Source organism: Pipistrellus kuhlii, unplaced genomic scaffold, assembly GCF_014108245.1.
Source record: "Pipistrellus kuhlii isolate mPipKuh1 unplaced genomic scaffold, mPipKuh1.p scaffold_m20_p_5, whole genome shotgun sequence".
Taxonomy (NCBI): Eukaryota; Metazoa; Chordata; class Mammalia; order Chiroptera; family Vespertilionidae; genus Pipistrellus; species Pipistrellus kuhlii.
The window spans coordinates 45,717,663-45,734,909 of record NW_023425551.1 but is presented as its reverse complement, the minus strand read 5'-3'; the positions used below and the strand labels follow the sequence as shown (position 1 = coordinate 45,734,909).

General features: G+C 38.4%; 1 protein-coding gene across 1 annotated transcript; it reads left to right on the top strand.

Moving 5' to 3' along the window:
- The first annotated feature begins 12,474 nt into the window (after positions 1-12,474).
- Positions 12,475-14,081, top strand: HTR1E (5-hydroxytryptamine receptor 1E). The gene has a single exon (XM_036415181.2). The coding sequence runs from the start codon at positions 12,661-12,663 to the stop codon at positions 13,756-13,758; it is 1,098 nt and encodes a 365-aa protein (XP_036271074.1). The 5' UTR covers positions 12,475-12,660; the 3' UTR covers positions 13,759-14,081.
- Positions 14,082-17,247: the final 3,166 nt, after the last annotated feature.

Here is a 17,247-nt window from a genome sequence, read left to right as displayed (position 1 = left end):
AACATAGTTCTGAATAATTTCATTGCCCATGAAAATTATAGTAAAAATTAAATAATCATCAAAGAAATGCACTTCAATAATATGAAAATGTTTCATATCAAATTTTTTTTCTATTTCTGACTAAATAAACCCACCTAATCTCAACAAAGCAAATTTATTTTTAAATTGCCAGTGTGCATCATATGTACCAGTCAGTCAGTGGGATGGACGGACAGACAGTTGGTCACTTAGCCTTTTATATATATAGATATGCATAAACCATGGACAGACAATAGTGCAGTGAAGGTTTAAGGAGGGGGCAGGAGCAGGTTGGAGGAGATCAGTGAGGGGGAGAAGGGGACACCTGTAATACTTTCAACAATAAAGATAAAATTTCTAAAAAAGGAAAAAACAGGGACACTACATTAAGCACTTAATTACAATTTTTTGAGTTGTTATTGATTTATTTATTTTATTTTAGAGAGGGAGAGAGAGAAACATCAATTTGTTGTTCCACTTATTTGTGCATTTATTGGTTGATTCTTGTATGTGCTCTGACCGAACATCGAATCCACAACCTTGGCATATTGAGATGATGCTCTAACCATCTGAGCTACCCACCCAAGGCCTTAACTACAATTCCTTATAGGTTAGAGTAACTTTAAGTACCATAACAAAAATCCCTGAAATGTCAGTACCTTGAACAACAGAATTTCATTTCTTGCTCAGATAAAGGTCCAGTTTGGGAACTGATTGACAGCTAGCTCTCCTCTACATGCTGATTCCAGACAGGCTCCTTTGTCTTTTGGCCCTGCCACTCAAGGCCACATAATCTTCTGTGTTCAGCCAAGGAAGGAAGAAAGCATGGGGAAACACCTCTGCTTCTTTAAAGCCAGGGCCCAGAAGTAACACCTGTTGCTTTTGCTCATATTTCACTGATGAGAAATAGTGACAAAATCATAGCAATTTATTAACACCTGTTCTGTTCTGGATACTGTGTTAATAATAAAAGACAGCACATGTGAAGTGACAGTAATTAGCTGCAGTTTATTCACTCAACCATTCAACAAATGCTTATTGAACATCGATTGTGTGCCACTTGTTTGGCTGGAATTAAGGAACCAAGGACAATGCTTTCACTCCAGTGTAGGAGACAGGCCTACAGCCTGCACATGTTTAAGGGTTCCAGTGTAGGAGCCCCACACACAGTCTTCTCTGACTCTTTTTTTCTCTAATAAAACTTCTGAGACAATTTGATCTATCATATGTCCTTTAAAAGGCATTAAAATGGTAATCAAAAGAAATGTAAGAACATTGTGGGACTTCCTTATACATACTTAAATTGTTTAGAATTTTTCTTATTACCTATAGAAGGAACATCAAAGTATTTTTACAATGCCTGAGGCCTTTGAAGTCTCATCTTGGTCTTAGATCTTTTAAAAAAAATACCTAAAGGAATGTCAGAAAAGACCTCACAAATGGGGTAGGGTTTTGATGCCTTGGGAAAAGAGTAGGGTTCACAGGAGGAGAGGAAATGAGGAAAGGTGTGTTACGTCAAAGAACTTGAATTGGGCTAGTCAGTAGACAGGGTCAGGCTACCATTATGGCCAGGAATGATCAGTTGTCATGGGAAGAGGTGGGATTCTCACTCAGGCTGAGTTAGGCAAATCAGGTGTGTTTTCCCTGGTGAACTGTGAGCACCTCAAGGATAAGGACCATAGTCATTCTTTAACTCCAATTGTAAGTGTCTACCCAGGTTTGGAGAATTGAATAAAATTGGTGTGTGCATTCACTCACTTCTTATAAATTCTATGGCAAGGGGGAAATCTTTAAATCAGATCTTGACTTCAAAAACCATGTGTTGTTGGGATGGAAGGAAGGTGAATGGGATTGGAAAGCTTCTGACTTTTATCACATGGGATTGGAATACTTCTGACTTTTATCACAAATTAAATTTCTTCTCTTTACATTTCTCCTTCTGCCAGCCCTACTTACTTTGTGTGATAAATATGAGATCTTTTTCTCCACATGTTCTTTACTCCAGAAAACTGCCATTACCTATTCAATGAACATGTTTATTCCTAAACATCTGAAGAATTATGAAAACTGTTTGTTAAATTTTATTGTGGCATTTGTCACATTTTGTAAAACAAATTATGATAGTGTTTACAATTTCCAGTGTCTAGAAGGCTGCTACTTACTGTTTTGCTGTTGTAGAAAAAAGAAAAGTTATATCATCACTTGTTGTGCTTCTCAGAAACTAGAAAAAAAGTTGTATGGAGGGTCACAATCCTATCAGTTTTCTGATAAGAGCTTGAATTCACAAGCATGGTGATTGGAAGAATTTGGTTTTCTCTAGGTAGAATTTAGATTAATTAGACTGAAACAAAATGATAGTCCTCACAATATTTCCTGCCATTTGGAAGGACAATGAATTTTTTTTATTTTAGGGAAGTAAAAATTCTTAGCTTTTCAGGCACCAATTTAGGCCAATTACTTGTTATTGACCACTAATAAGTCATAAGTGTCTTCTGCTGAGTCTAGACACCACCTCTGAATCAGCCCAGCACTCCAGGAGCCAGGACCACAAGTCGGTGTTTATATATGGTGAAATTATTTGCTTTTCCTATTATATCTGAAATATTTCACCTGTAGCAGTTTGAGAAGGGAAAAAAATAAATATAATCCTATAATATTTACAGAAATATCAGTGCCCTTTAAAATTCTGATTAGTGCTACTAATCCCTGCTGGAAACTAGTGAAATCTAATTAATTATATCCTGGAAGGGACTGGTGGGTAATAGCTTAGCAACTAAAAGGGATCATCAGAGATAAAAATAAATTTTAAAAGTCCTCTCAATAATCATAATATTGAGGAATAAAAAAAGAAAAGGAGGCAAAAATTGACAAGATAAAATATTGTAAATTTGGGAGTCAAATAATACAACTATAGAAAAGTTAAGCCACATTTATTTTTTTGAGGTAAGGCAGTCAAATACAAAGTAAACAAACAAATATAGGACAAAAGAAAGCAAATACATAGGGTGCATACCCATAGCAAAAATCACTTGCCTTTTTCACAGAAATCTCACTCTGAGCATATATGCAACCTTAGAAAATTCAACACATCACTTTGTGCAATCCCTGGTACACGAAATGAGACTTCACCCTAGCCAGTTTTGCTCAGTGGATAGAGCGTTGGCCTTCACACTCTTCTTCCAGTCACCATAAAATCAGAGCATAAAAATCATAGGATGTTAGACCTGAAAAGATGCTCTTCATTATTTCTGAGACCCTGAGGCATGGTGTATCTTTTTCAGGAACACATAACCTACCAACAATACATCCAGTACATCTGAGATACACTCACAGGAGGTCTGTGCTCTTGACCCTACCATTTCCATGCAACTCACTAGCTCTTGCTTCTCAAGCTGAAGTACGTTTAGAAAAAGGCAGATACCTGCAAACCACCCTTTGTAGGACATAACTTTCAGAGGCAGCTGGGGCAGTGCCCAGTGATCCAAGATAACAATGCTTCCCTGGGTGGGAGCACAGTGTGCAACCTTAACCCTGAAGGCAGTTCAAATGCTCATTCCACTGGGTCTGCCACAAAGGCACATTACACTGCAGATTTCAAAGAAAAATCTTTGCACGCAGGAAGGTGCCTAGATCTCCTCTGAGGAACTGAGTACTTCAGTTGTGTCATTAAGCTGAGTTTAAGAAGAAGAAGAAAAGTCATTTCATTATTTTTTTTAAATTTACTAATACAACCTCAAGCACCAGCTAGCTTAAACAACAGGTACTTCATAAAGATCATTTTTTATTATCCTCGGCTGAAAAGCAAATAACACTTCTACAGGTGCCCTTCATATTGAAAGGCTTTATTTGCCTGGAATAGACTCTCTATTGACTAAAACCTTATCTGTACTTCACAAGACGGATTGTTTTTCCCATCACCTTATAAAGAGATGTAGCCTGTCCACAGGGGACAAAGGAAAACAAGACTCATAAAAGAGATGGTGCAATAGGAGCTGACCACTGGCCAAAGCTGGAACAATTTGAGCAATAAACAAGTACTGTGGTCTTGGGTTATAACCCAAAGAATAAAATACATGTCCCTGGTCCATACTGACATAAATACTAAATGATATAAATCGGTATCAACAGCACTTTTCTAAAGGTAATTTCCTTAAAACTAGTAGCTACTATCCCCTTGGGACTAAATCATAAATGTATGTACATATAAATATAAATTACTGAAAATAATTAAGTGGTGAAGAGACAAATCCCTTACAGAAGAATTCTAAATCATATATGTACATATTCCCCCCTCTTGGAGGTGGAGGTTAACCACCCCACCTCCATCCTTGAAGGTGGGCTAGCCTTATTGACTTACTTCTAAAAAACCGAGTTGAGAAAGAGAGAAATAGAATCCTGGCAAACGCTACCTTAACTAAGTGACAAAGGTTAACATCTCCATTGGTGTCGTGGATGTTATGTTCTCCTGATGGGATATAATGAAAAGGACACTTTACCTCCATGGTACTATAGTCTTTCCTAAAAACCCATACTCCAGTTTAATCATGAGAAAAACATCAGGCAAACCAAAATGGGTGATATTTTATAGAATACCTGACCAGTAATCCTCAAGACTATTAAGGACATGAAAAACAAGCAAAGATTGAGAAATTGTCACAGACCAAAGGCCACTGAGAAGATATAATAACTAATTACAATGTGGATACCGTGGATTGAAACAGAGAGAGGACATTAATGGAAAAACTGGTTAAATCCAAAGATAGTCTGGAACTTAGTAATGAATCAATGCAGCTTTCTTAGTTTTTTGATAAATGTACTATGATAATGTAATAAGTTAACAATGGGTGAAATAGGTGAGGGGTATACAGAAACTTCCTATTTGTCTTTACAACTTTTCTATAAATCTAAAATTATACCAAAATTTAACTATTTATTGAAAAGTTGATACCACAAATTTATCTTATTGTATGCCCCTGCCTGGAGCATGGCAGAATTTTATAGCTAATGAATTGCCAAACCCAAGAAGCACAGGTAAAGGGTTTAGAAAGCTAAATGAGTTCAACAACCAGGGGTGGAGTGCAACAACAGACTGTAGAATGAAAGAAAAAGCAGTGTTTGTTCTTCACTGAACAAACTAAGTATTGTTTGTGTAGTCGTCTGAGAAGCAGAATATGTTCTGATCATAACAAATATTGAGGCCTTCCTCTTTAGGTCAGCAAAAGTTATAAGGTAAAAGCCCAAACCAATATGTAAACCAGAGTACACAGAAACAAAACTGTGTGTTGGCTATTAAAAAAGGACTATGTTTAATGGTAGAAAAGACTCAGATGAAAAATGTTTTAGACAAATTCCTCAAATATGTTTTAGACAAATTCTCTTTATGAGTTATTTAAGATATTATTATAATATCCAACTTTTATGTTATCATCACCAAAGTACTGAAATTGCTTGGCCAAGAAATTGTATCAAGTTCATGCCCCCCAGTCCTCTAAATTACTTTCTATTTCCCCTCAGGCATTCAACTCTGAAGATTTCATTTCCTACCCAACCTCTCCATTCCATCCATCACACCTACAGATTCCCTGGCCTCATTAAAGAATTCTCAACCACCTTCTTGCATTTGGCACCTTTTCTATATTTGTCTTCTAAATAATCTCTTCAAAATGACATTTTGAATGACTGGACATGATTTATGAGTAAGGGGGTATATATCTGCTTTCCAAGTAAGCTTTATGTCAATGGGGGAAACTATTTGTATAACTTGCCTTTTTTCTCCTCATCTTTGCTTAGATACACACAATTGTGTTTCCAAAAGACCCAAGGAAAACATGGGCATAGTTTGTGACATATGTTCTTAAAGTCTTATTCACAAGACAACTATGAATGTTTACTAAGTCAAGCGGGCTGATAAGTGCAGAATATTTTTATCAATATATATTGGGTTTGCATTACATTTCATCACTTTTACCACTGAAGGATACATTTTAAAGGGCTAGATTAAACATTCAAAGATACAAACATAAGTAAATACCCTTAGTTCAATATGGAGATAAAATATCCATTAGTATGTCAACACATGAGCATGCTCAGCAAACAATAGACTCAACAAATGTTTGAGTACTTAGGAGTCAGGAAATGTGCAAGTACTTTGGCAAGTGCCATCCCATTTTATTCTCTCTAAAATATGTCAGGTAGATAAAATTATCTTCATCTTTTCAAATTGTGAGAACAAACTTCCAAAGATTGATCACCCAAAGGATAGTTGATGTGTTACTTAAAATAATATTAGCCGCTTTCACTGACAAACTCCAAAATATTAGCGGTTAAATAAAATGTTATATCTCACTTATATCACTATCTAATGCAAGGCAGAAGGGGACTCATGATACTTCCATCCCGTCCAACTGAGGCATAGAGATTGAGCATATGGATGGTTCATTAGAAGTTTTTGTAGACCAGGCCTAAAAGTGCCAATATCACTTCTGTTTACTTTCCATTCCCCAAAAATTACACCTATTCCATTAATAGGAAAAGACTAAATGTTTTCTTCCCAAGATAAAATGTAAGATAAAAATGTTTATTCTCACTACTGATAATCAACATAGTACTGGAAGGTCTAGCTACTTCAATAAGGCAAGAAAAGGAGTACAGATGAGAGAGAAGAAATAAAAGTGTTCCAATTTGCAAATGACATGATCATCTATGTAGAAAACTCCAAGAATCTACTCCAAAAGCCCTATTTAGTACTATAATTAATAAGTGAATTAAGCAAGGTTGCATAACATGAGATCAACACACAAAATCAAATACATTTCTATATTATAAAGATAAACATGTGGAAACTGCAATTAAAAACACAATGCCATTTACATTCACTCTAAAGAAAATCAAATACATATAAATCTAACATAACATGTGCTAAAATTTATAAAATACTAAGGACATAAAAGGAAACTTGAAGAATAAATAAAAAGATGATAGAATTAAAACCAAGCACATTAATAACTACATTAAGTTTAAATGATCAAAATGTCCTAATGAAAAGGAGGAGAATATCAGATCAGATAAAATGCAAGACCTAACTAGAGGTTGTCTATAAGACATAGGCTAAAAGTAGAAGGATAGAAAAAAACATAAACCATACTAACATTAATTAAAAGAAAGTTGGAGTAGCTATCTTAATATCATATAAAATAAACATCAGAATATTATAAGGGACAAATGAACACATTACATAATGCTCAATTCATCAAGAAGACATAATTCTAGATGAGTATGTATCTAATAACAGATCTTCAAAATATATAACTCAAAAACTAATAGAACTTGCCCGGCTGATGTGGCTCAGGGTTCGACTTATGATCAGGACATGTTTTGATTATGGTAGCACTGTAGTATAATTTGAAGTTAGATAACATGATACCTCCAGCTTCTTTCTTTTTCTCAGAATTTGTTTGGCTATTTGGAGTCTTTTGTGGTTCCATACAAATCTGATGATTTCTCGTTATATTTCTTTAAAAAATAACATTGGAATTTTGATAGGAATTGCATTAAATTTGTATATTGCTTTGGGTAATATGGCCATTTTAACTATGTTGATCCTTCTAATCCATGACCATGAAATATTTTTCCATTTTGTTGTGACTTTTTCCATTACTTTTAATAATCCTATGTAATTTTCAGTATATAGGCCTTTCATGTTCTTTGTTGAATTTATTCCTAGGTATTTTATTCTTTTGGTAGTAATTGCAAAAGGAATTGTTTTTTCATTTTGACAAATGATTTTATATGTGGACTTCTGTCCGGAATATATAAACATCTCCTTACTCTGTTTTGTTTGAACTTTACAATGAAAATTTTTCCTATTAGTATGAATACAATAAACTCATAACAACTACATTATGTCCCAATCATAGTTTAAATAAATGAATAAAAACCCACACTCTAATATCTTCTTTATATCTTCCTGTGCTCCCACTGAAGATCAAATTGAGAAACATTCTACTATCCCTTCCTTTGCTTGGACAGACAAAAAAAATATTTATAAAGGAAGTGCAGTTAACAAACAATTAGATAAAATTAGTAATATGAGTGCAAGCTGTCACTCCTGAAATAACAAAAAAAGAAGTTGGCAAATATTGGAGAGTTTGTCTAAAATGATTTAAAGAACTTTGGGCAAAATGAAAACAACCAAAGAAGGGATAAAAGAATATGGTGAATTATTAATAGTTATTGAAAACCAATAGAAAACTAGATAAGGTAGTGAAATTAAAAGTAAGTTGAGTCCTACCTGGTGTGACTCAGTGGGCAAACCATTGGCTCACAAACCAAAGGGTCACAGGTTGATTCCCAGTCAAGAGCACATACTTGAGTTTGACCCAGCTCTGGTTAGGCACGTGAAGGAGACAACCAAGATCGATCTCTCTCTCTCTCTCTTGATTTTTCCCCTCCCACTCTCTCTAAAAATCAATAGAAAAATATCCACAGGTGAAGATTTTAAGAAAAAAAACAAAAAAAATGAGTTGAGTGTGCTCATGGCCTCCCTCTCCCTGATGCTCTGACCATCACTGGGACAGTATCACCAGAGGCTCTGGCTAATGGGAGCAACATGCACTAACCATTTGGTTTAGAGTGATTCTCTCCTACTCCTTTTTTTTTTTTTTTTTTTTTAATGAAAAGTCATTGAAACATGGTTTTGGACTACACTGGTATTTTCCAAGTCATAATGAATAATGAGAGCAGAAACTGAAAGTTACAAACCTCCAAGAAGTTTCTGCATCAACTCCAGATAGGCTATATCTGTTTTAACTATGATTATTGCAGTTAATTTTCCATTCTGATGGACTAATAAAAGTTTGCTGTGTGTCTGTTAATATTTGTATTGGTTCTACAGAATGTGCCTTGAGTTAAGTGTTAATATAGTCCTCCCTCTCCTACTACATGAAAAGCTAAATAGACTTAAGAGATTTTCAGGGACTATTTAACCAGCACTGTTCTAATTAAAAATCATACTGCCTCCTAAGGAGTTGGTAGTGATTATAGCCATGTGTCATTTCCTTAAGAAGGTTAAAAGGAAGCCAAAGCAATTGAGGTTAGATCACTTATTTTTTAGTATGGCTGCTTATCTGGCCTATTCATTGCCCCCAATGTGATCCCTCCTATTACTCAAGAAATCCTTCTTACTTGGGGTCCCCAGGCCCCACTGACTAACTACCAGCCTCCTCCGTTACTGCTTTCCTGCTTCCTCTTTTATATCTCACTACAAAAAAGCTCTTTGTCCCAGTGTAAAGGGTGTGGAGTGCAGCAGCAAAGAAAAATAATAAACAGCCTAGGTAAAATGAAAACAACCTGGACCCCATAGCTCCTCCACAGTTACTACCTTATTTTTCTGCTCCCGGTATCAGCAAAATTCTTAAATTTCCCTTATCCACTCTCTAGTTCCTCTCCTCCAATTCTTTCTTGGAACTGTATTGAGCCTTTGATCACTCTCTCTTATTTGATACACTTTCTTCACGTGCAGTGGAGTGATCCGCCATCATTCTCTTCCACCTCAGCAGCTGTTCTTGGCTCCGTGGGTTCCTCCTTACCTGCCTGACCTTTAAAGCAGGGAAGAGCTCCAAGGCCAGTTCAATCTATCTCACCCCACCATTCAGAAGAATGCGTCATTATGAAATAAAAGATGGCAAGCTGGATGTGTGCAGAAGTTTGGGGGACTGGCAACACAAGGATACAAACCTAACTCTTACTCTGCAAGGCTTGGGCACAACATAAACCAGGAAATCACATTAAAGAGCTGACAATGTCATTCCACCAAATTGCAATGTGTTTGCTAGTTGAACTAGAAGCAGTTAAAAAGATGAATCAGGCATACACCATACCCTCCGGAAATGAATAGTCTGCAGAGGGGGAAATGAAAAATAGTTACAAAATAGGAACTAAATGGTGTCATCAGAGAAATGATAATTAGAAGTTATGGGAGCTCAGAAAAATAGAGCAGCTTTTAAAAGTTCTATGAAGCTGAATTATTTCTGATTATTTTTACTGCATGCTTTCAAAATAATTACATTTCTTAATTGCCTCTATTATCAAATAGAAATTTCTGAAATTTTCTGCCCCTTCTGCATGCTGTTCTCTATACTCAATCTTACCGGCTCAGTTGGAAAGCCTTTCAATTGAGAGCTATTCATTCCGGCAAACCTCAAGAACTCCCCCAAAAAAAACATAACTATAGATTAATATTTACTGAACAAAAACTTTATTTAATTTTATTAAAGAGAAAGAAGTCAAACTTGAGAAATAAACACACGGGACACAGGTGGAAAGAGAGGTTGCTCCTAGCAGCTTGCAGCTGGCAGTTGGCTCAGCTGCAATCGGAAGCCAGTTCTGTCTGATTCCGGAGCCCATACTTTTTCAGTGTTTAAGCCTAGTCTCAAACGTAAACGCACATTTAAACTGATTATAAAAGGAGGGCAAGGTACCAGTGGGAAAAACAAAACACATCCAATTTACAAGAAAAGGGGATTGTTGGTAGAACAAGTCCCTTGGAAGAACTAGAGAAACACAAGACATCCGAAAGAGTGTACATCCACAGAAAACACGGTAAAAGCATAATGGAAACAGAGGCAGAAATTGCTCTTTTAAAAGACAGAAACTGTCTTTAAAACAAATGCCCTATTTTTGGTCTTTAGTGAAGTCATTATTATTTTCTTTCCGTTTCTATATCTAAAGGATAAATGACACCTATCTCCCCTCTTTTCACTTAGGCTAGAGATTTTTATTCCTGCCCCTGACTTCTCATCCCCACTCCACCCAAAGAACCTCACCACTTTCACTCCCACTCACACGCCCCTCACCTGTTCCTGCCCTCATCTTTTGCTGAATCATTGTGTCTATTAGCCCTAATCTACATCAATATTAAAAATAATGAAACACAGTTTTTCTTCAGTTTTCCTGAACCTGAACCCATAGAGTCTAATCACATTATTTGATTGGTGTTCTGACCAGCAGCCATTAGCTGTGAATATCTCTATGTGGGTTTTGATTGTCTTGTGAATATACATTTATATTTAACTTTTTTAAAATTCCTTACAGCCATGCATTCAGTAAGTGTCACTATCTCAATCACTACCCAACTTAATCACACCTATCCAAAAAATAGGGAGGGTGCCGAAACCGGTTTGGCTCAGTGGTAGAGCGTCGGCTTGGGGACTGAAGGGTCCCAGGTTCGATTCCGGTCAGGGGCATGTACATTGGTTGCGGGCACATCCCCGGTAGGGGGTGTGCAAGAGGCAGCTGGTCGATGTTTCTTTCACATCGACATTTCTAGCTCTCTATCCCTCTCTCCTCCTCTCTGTAAAAAATCAATAAAATATATTTACAAAAAATAGGGAGGGAGGAAGGGATGGATGGATGGATGGACGGACGGACAGACAGACAGACAGACAGACAGACAGATAGATAGATAGATAGATAGATAATAGAAATAGAACAGAAATATTCACCAAAGCTAAACACACTTTTTAAATGCACAGATTTTCTAGCTTCATAATGGAGCTGCTTCATCATCGGTTTACTGTATTACTCTAAGAACAATTTGTCATGAACATCAAAGTAACCTGATAAGCTTTTTTCTCTCTTTTCTCCATTAAAGTGCACAGTTGGATATATAAAATGTCAGAAATAATTAGACAAAATCGAACAATCCCACTGAGACACTAAAATATCTCTGGAGTTGAATATTTGCTATGAAACTATAAAATCTGGTTTGGAGGATGCTGATTACAAACAACTTTAATTTTTCAATGTAATGGTCCCAAGCAAGCATGATACAATGTGAATGTATTGTTTTTGAATGTAAAAGAAAGCCTTTTATATATAAACTAGAGGCCCGATGCATGAAGATTCCTGCAAGAATAGGCCTTCCTTCCCCTGGCTGCCTGCACCAGCTTCCCACCGGCACCCAGGACCTGGGCTGCTTCGCTCTGGCCACTGCTGCCACCCACGGTGGGGGGCATACTCCGAGCCACACCACAGCCACTCAGAGCACGCTCCCACCCCTGGTGAGTGTCCGCTGGCCTGGGGACTGCACACAGTCCCCTCCCGCCCATGTGTGCGTGTAGCTCCTCCTGAGCCAGTCCTGATGCCCAGGTAATTTGCATATTACCTGTTTATATAAATAGATGTGTACTATGTATAAAAGAATAAATATAAATAAGAAAGAAATTCAGGTGGAAAACAGACTTAAATTTGGTAATGTCTTTATCAGAAAGAGTTTGGGTACTTTTTAAAAAAGTATCCCTTGAGGAATAATGTAAAGATGAAGCTTACCTTCAGAGAAGGAAAAGAAGTTATATCAAAATTGTGTAAAAATTTTATTACTACCAACATATGATCACATACTACAGGAAAAACAATATGGTTTTTCATTCATTAACCAGGAGCATACTATTTTCCAGGACCCCTCCATTCAGAAGAGATGCTGTGGTGCTGTCCTTTGCCCACCCAAAATGGAACGCAGGAGAGTACAGAGCTGAAGAAATTACAACCTCCCCACAAATGAGGGACATTCAAGTCTAAGTAGTTTCCAGCTGAAGGAACATAACCAACAGCTTCTCCACAGAGTTGACAGGAGCAGGGGGAAATATGAACATCACTAACTGTACCACAGAAGCCAGTGGGGCCGGGAGAGCCAAGACCATCACTGAGAAGATGCTCATCTCCGTCACTCTGGTCATCATCACCACCCTGACCATGCTGCTGAACGTGGCCGTGATCCTGGCCATCTGCACCACCAAGAAGCTCCACCAGCCTGCCAACTACCTGATCTGCTCTCTGGCGGTGACAGACCTCCTGGTGGCAGTGCTAGTCATGCCCCTGAGCATCATGTACATTGTCATGGACAGCTGGAAGCTAGGCTATTTCATCTGCGAGGTGTGGCTGAGTGTGGACATGACCTGCTGCACCTGCTCCATCCTCCATCTCTGTGTGATCGCCCTGGACAGGTACTGGGCCATCACCAATGCCGTTGAGTATGCCAGGAAGAGGACCGCCAAGAGGGCGGGACTGATGATCCTCACGGTCTGGACCATCTCCATCTTTATCTCCATGCCCCCTCTGTTCTGGAGGAGCCACCGCCAGCTCAGCCCGCCCCCGAGTCAGTGCACCATCCAGCACGACCACGTCATCTACACCATCTACTCCACCCTCGGGGCATTCTATATCCCCTTGACCTTGATCCTGATCCTCTATTACCGGATTTACCACGCGGCCAAGAGTCTCTACCAGAAAAGGGGTTCCAGCCGGCACTTGAGCAGCAGAAGCACAGACAGCCAGAACTCGTTTGCGAGTTGCAAACTTACACAGACGTTCTGTGTGTCTGACTTCTCCACCTCAGACCCCACCACAGAGTTTGAACGGTTCCACACCTCCGTCCGGGTCCCCCCCTTTGACAATGATCTGGATCACCCGGGAGAGCGCCAGCAGATCTCTAGTACCCGGGAGCGCAAGGCGGCGCGCATCCTGGGGCTGATTCTGGGGGCGTTCATTTTGTCATGGCTGCCGTTTTTCATCAAAGAGCTGATTGTGGGTCTGAGCCTCTATACCGTGTCTTCTGAAGTGGCCGATTTTTTTACATGGCTTGGTTATGTTAATTCTCTCATCAACCCTCTGCTCTACACTAGTTTTAATGAAGACTTTAAGCTGGCTTTTAAAAAGCTCATTAGGTGCCGAGAACATACTTAGATTGTAAAAAAAAAAAAAAAAAAAAAAAAAAAGGCATGAATTTGACCAGCCTCCTGAGTGGACGGGGTTAATTCTTGAACGGTGTTGGTTCAGGAGAGTTTGTAAGTATGTGTGGTCTTGTTTTACTCGTTTGTTCTGTTTTGTTTGAGGCTTGTTATTTGGTGTGCTGTTTTCTACTTCTGGTCTTGTTTGTGGTACATAATTTCAAATAAACATTATCATGCAAAAGCAGATATTTCATAAAAGTAATAATAAAGTGAACTAGCAAATACTTTTTATTAGCCATTTCAGTGAACCCTGCAATTAAAGAATGTCAAAATAAATCTTTATTTGCAGAATTTCTTATTACTTATAAGTCAAATGTCTAATAACTGGTCCTTGTGTGGCATCAAATCCGAGGTTAGGGCTCCAAATGCTTACAGATTCCAAGGGGTATTGCGTGACCACACAAAGCACACAAAAGGATGTGCTGCCATCTACTGCTTGTAGATGTGAGCCAAAACCATTTACTGTGACTACATAGCTCACTCCTTTCGAGCATAAATAGTACAGATAACATGCCTTTTGAGTTCCTAATTATATAAGCTTCATCGTTCTCTAAAAGAAACCTAGAATGAATCATTTCCTAGGTCTTTGATTATGAATGTGAAACATAAGCAAATAAATAATCTAAATCTGTTTTAGTCAATGAGTGGCTATATTACTTGAAAGACACATGGGGTCTCCTCCATTCTAAGACTCAAATACATTTTCTCACTCTAGCAGGATTAAGGTGAGAGTACATGTCAAATTTGGGGAACTTTGAAAGCAGCTGAATAGGGTGCAGTGATTAAATGAGGGGATATATTATCTGAAGAACTTCACTGGAAAATGTTACTAATGCAATTGTGCATTGAAAAAGAAAACTAAAAGTTGAAAATATATGTTTATAGCAAAGGGCACCCATCAGGAAACAAGTGTGGAATTGTCTCTCCTAGAATCTCCATGGCGTCGTCCATGTCCGGAGGCTGGATGGGGAGACATGTGGCCACACTGTGGCCTGACTCAGCCTCCCCTGGTCTGGAGTGACCACTCTAAGTCACATGGAGGAGCTCATCACTAAATTGAGAGGGATAACAGGACTGAAAGTTTGTAAATTCTTGTATACACCTAAGAAAGTGACTATTCTAAACCTCTGCTCCTTGTCTTTCACCCACAGCCTCTCCCCATGTCTTTTAGTCTCCACAGATTATCCCTTTACTTTGTTTGCCAAGAACACATTAATTTGCCCCCTCTCCACCCCCAACTTTTCTGTAATCTTACCTCTCCCCCCTCCCCATTTCTTTCTCCCTCCCACCCCTTCTTCTTGTTTTTTAAATCCTCACCCAAGGATATTTTTCCATTGCTTTTTAGAGAGAGTGGAAGAGAAGAGGAGAAACACAGAGAGAAACATCGATGTGAGAGAGACACATTGATTGGTTGCCTCCTGCACACACCCCAACCAGGGCCAGGGATTGAGCCAGACACCAAGTACATGCCCTTGACCGGAATCAAACCTGGGACTCTTTAAGTCATCAGGCCAATGCTTTATCCACTGAGCCAAACTGGCTAGATCCCATCCCTTCTTCTTTAATCTCACATATTAATTTGCTCAAGTCTCTTGAACACTAGAGTAAACTTCCTGTGGTCCTACTCCCCCCTCAAGCACCTGCTTTATCTTTCTTCTAAATCTCCCACCTAAGTTTTTCCAATCATCAAGTCACTCATTCTACTCCCACCTTGCACTGAATGTTTTGTTCCTTGCCATCTAAGTATGCTTCTCCCAGTTCTTTTAAAATGGATCTCCCAAAAGTTGTTGGTGACTTGTCTTCCCTTTGTCCTTATCTACCTCCCATTCTCTCATCAATTAAAATAGCTGGCTATCCTTCTAAGATACTTTACTCTCCTGGTCTCTCACTACCTCCTCATTCTTTGTTTTCTTTTATGAGGCCTGTCCTCAGCTCTCACCTCCTATATTTTTATACCCCATCATTTCAACAATTAGTTCTCTGCCTATGTCTTTTCAATGTGTGTCTTTAGTTCTGATTTCTTCTTTCTTACACTCCAGATCTGTAAGTTACGTCTGGTGAACATCTCCCTATGACTATTTGGTCAGTGCCTCAAACACAACCTTTATAAACTGAACTCATAATCATTTTTCCATACTAAAACCTTCTCCTCTTCCTACTTGTTCAGTCTCAGGTAACAGGATTGCCATGTTTAATAGGAAGCTAAATTCTACAGTAACTTATTTAAGTTAGATAAATGTGATTCTCTCTCTTTGTGGCTAGTCCCTCACATCCAGATAGTCTTAAAGTCTTGTCTGTTTACCTATGCAGGAATGTTTATAGATTCCTCTTTCTTTTCCAATATTTTGGTCCTCTCACCTAGACTCATCTTTTCATCTGATCCACTTCTCTGTGGACTCAACCTGCAACGTTGCTCTTGTATACTGCCAGATAACGTCTTCCTAGGACAGTGTTTCTCAGAGTGGCATCTCCACACCAGCAGCATTAGCACCATCTGGGAACTTGTTCAAAATGCAAAATCCAGGGCCCCACTGAAGACCTACTCAATCAGAAGTTCTAAGTGGGGAGCCCATCAAGCTCTGTTTTAACAAACTCTCCAGGAGATTCTTGTGCATGCTGTAGTTTAAGAATCACTATCCTATAGAGTGTGCCATACTAAAAATCATCTACTATTTTCTCATCGGTATAAAATAAATTTATATTCCTTAGTATAATATTCAAGGCTCCTTCACTATGGGGCCTCAAACTACCTTTCTAAAGTTATATTTTACCACCTCAAACTCCAAAAAAGTCTGGATATTTCCTTGTTCCCTGAGTTCCCCTAATATTTTTCCCACTGCATTTCAGAAACCTGTCCCTGTGCTTTCCCTTCTTCTTCCACAAATTCATCATGTAATTCAAATGCAATCTCTCTGTCAAGTCTTCCTGAGACCCTCCTTCCTTCTCTGTGGAAGTTCTCTCTCCCAGCTCTCTGCCCCCAGAGAACTCACCTGCATCTCTTTTACTGTAGACAACCAATCTTGTAGTGCATTTGTTTGTGTATCTCTGTGAGTTTCTTCAGGACAGGAACTATGTCTGTTTCATCTCTGTATTCCTCAGGACTCCTACTGTGTTTTACACACAGCAGGCACTCAATAAATATTTATTAATGTGGATGAAATTGTGTCCCTGGAAGAGAAAAATGTAATGTGCCATCTTCTCTCAGTGAGAGAACCAAACTTCTAAAATCTCATGATGCAACGCTGATTTCCTTTTCCCTCAAATTCCCAGCCACACAAAAAAAAAAGCTAACATGCTTTCACATGGAAAGGAAATGGAATTTTTCATTGAATATAAATGAATGTCCTTTATTAGTTAGGATTCAGGTTAAGCTGCTCTTAAAGACAAGATGCCCAAACATAATAGTGCAGCACAGACCAGATAGTTTCTCTCTCTCTCTCAC

Bases quoted from the DNA above. Each gene is read 5' to 3' on its own strand.
- HTR1E (XM_036415181.2), top strand. From the start codon at position 12,661: ATGAACATCACTAACTGTACCACAGAAGCCAGTGGGGCCGGGAGAGCC.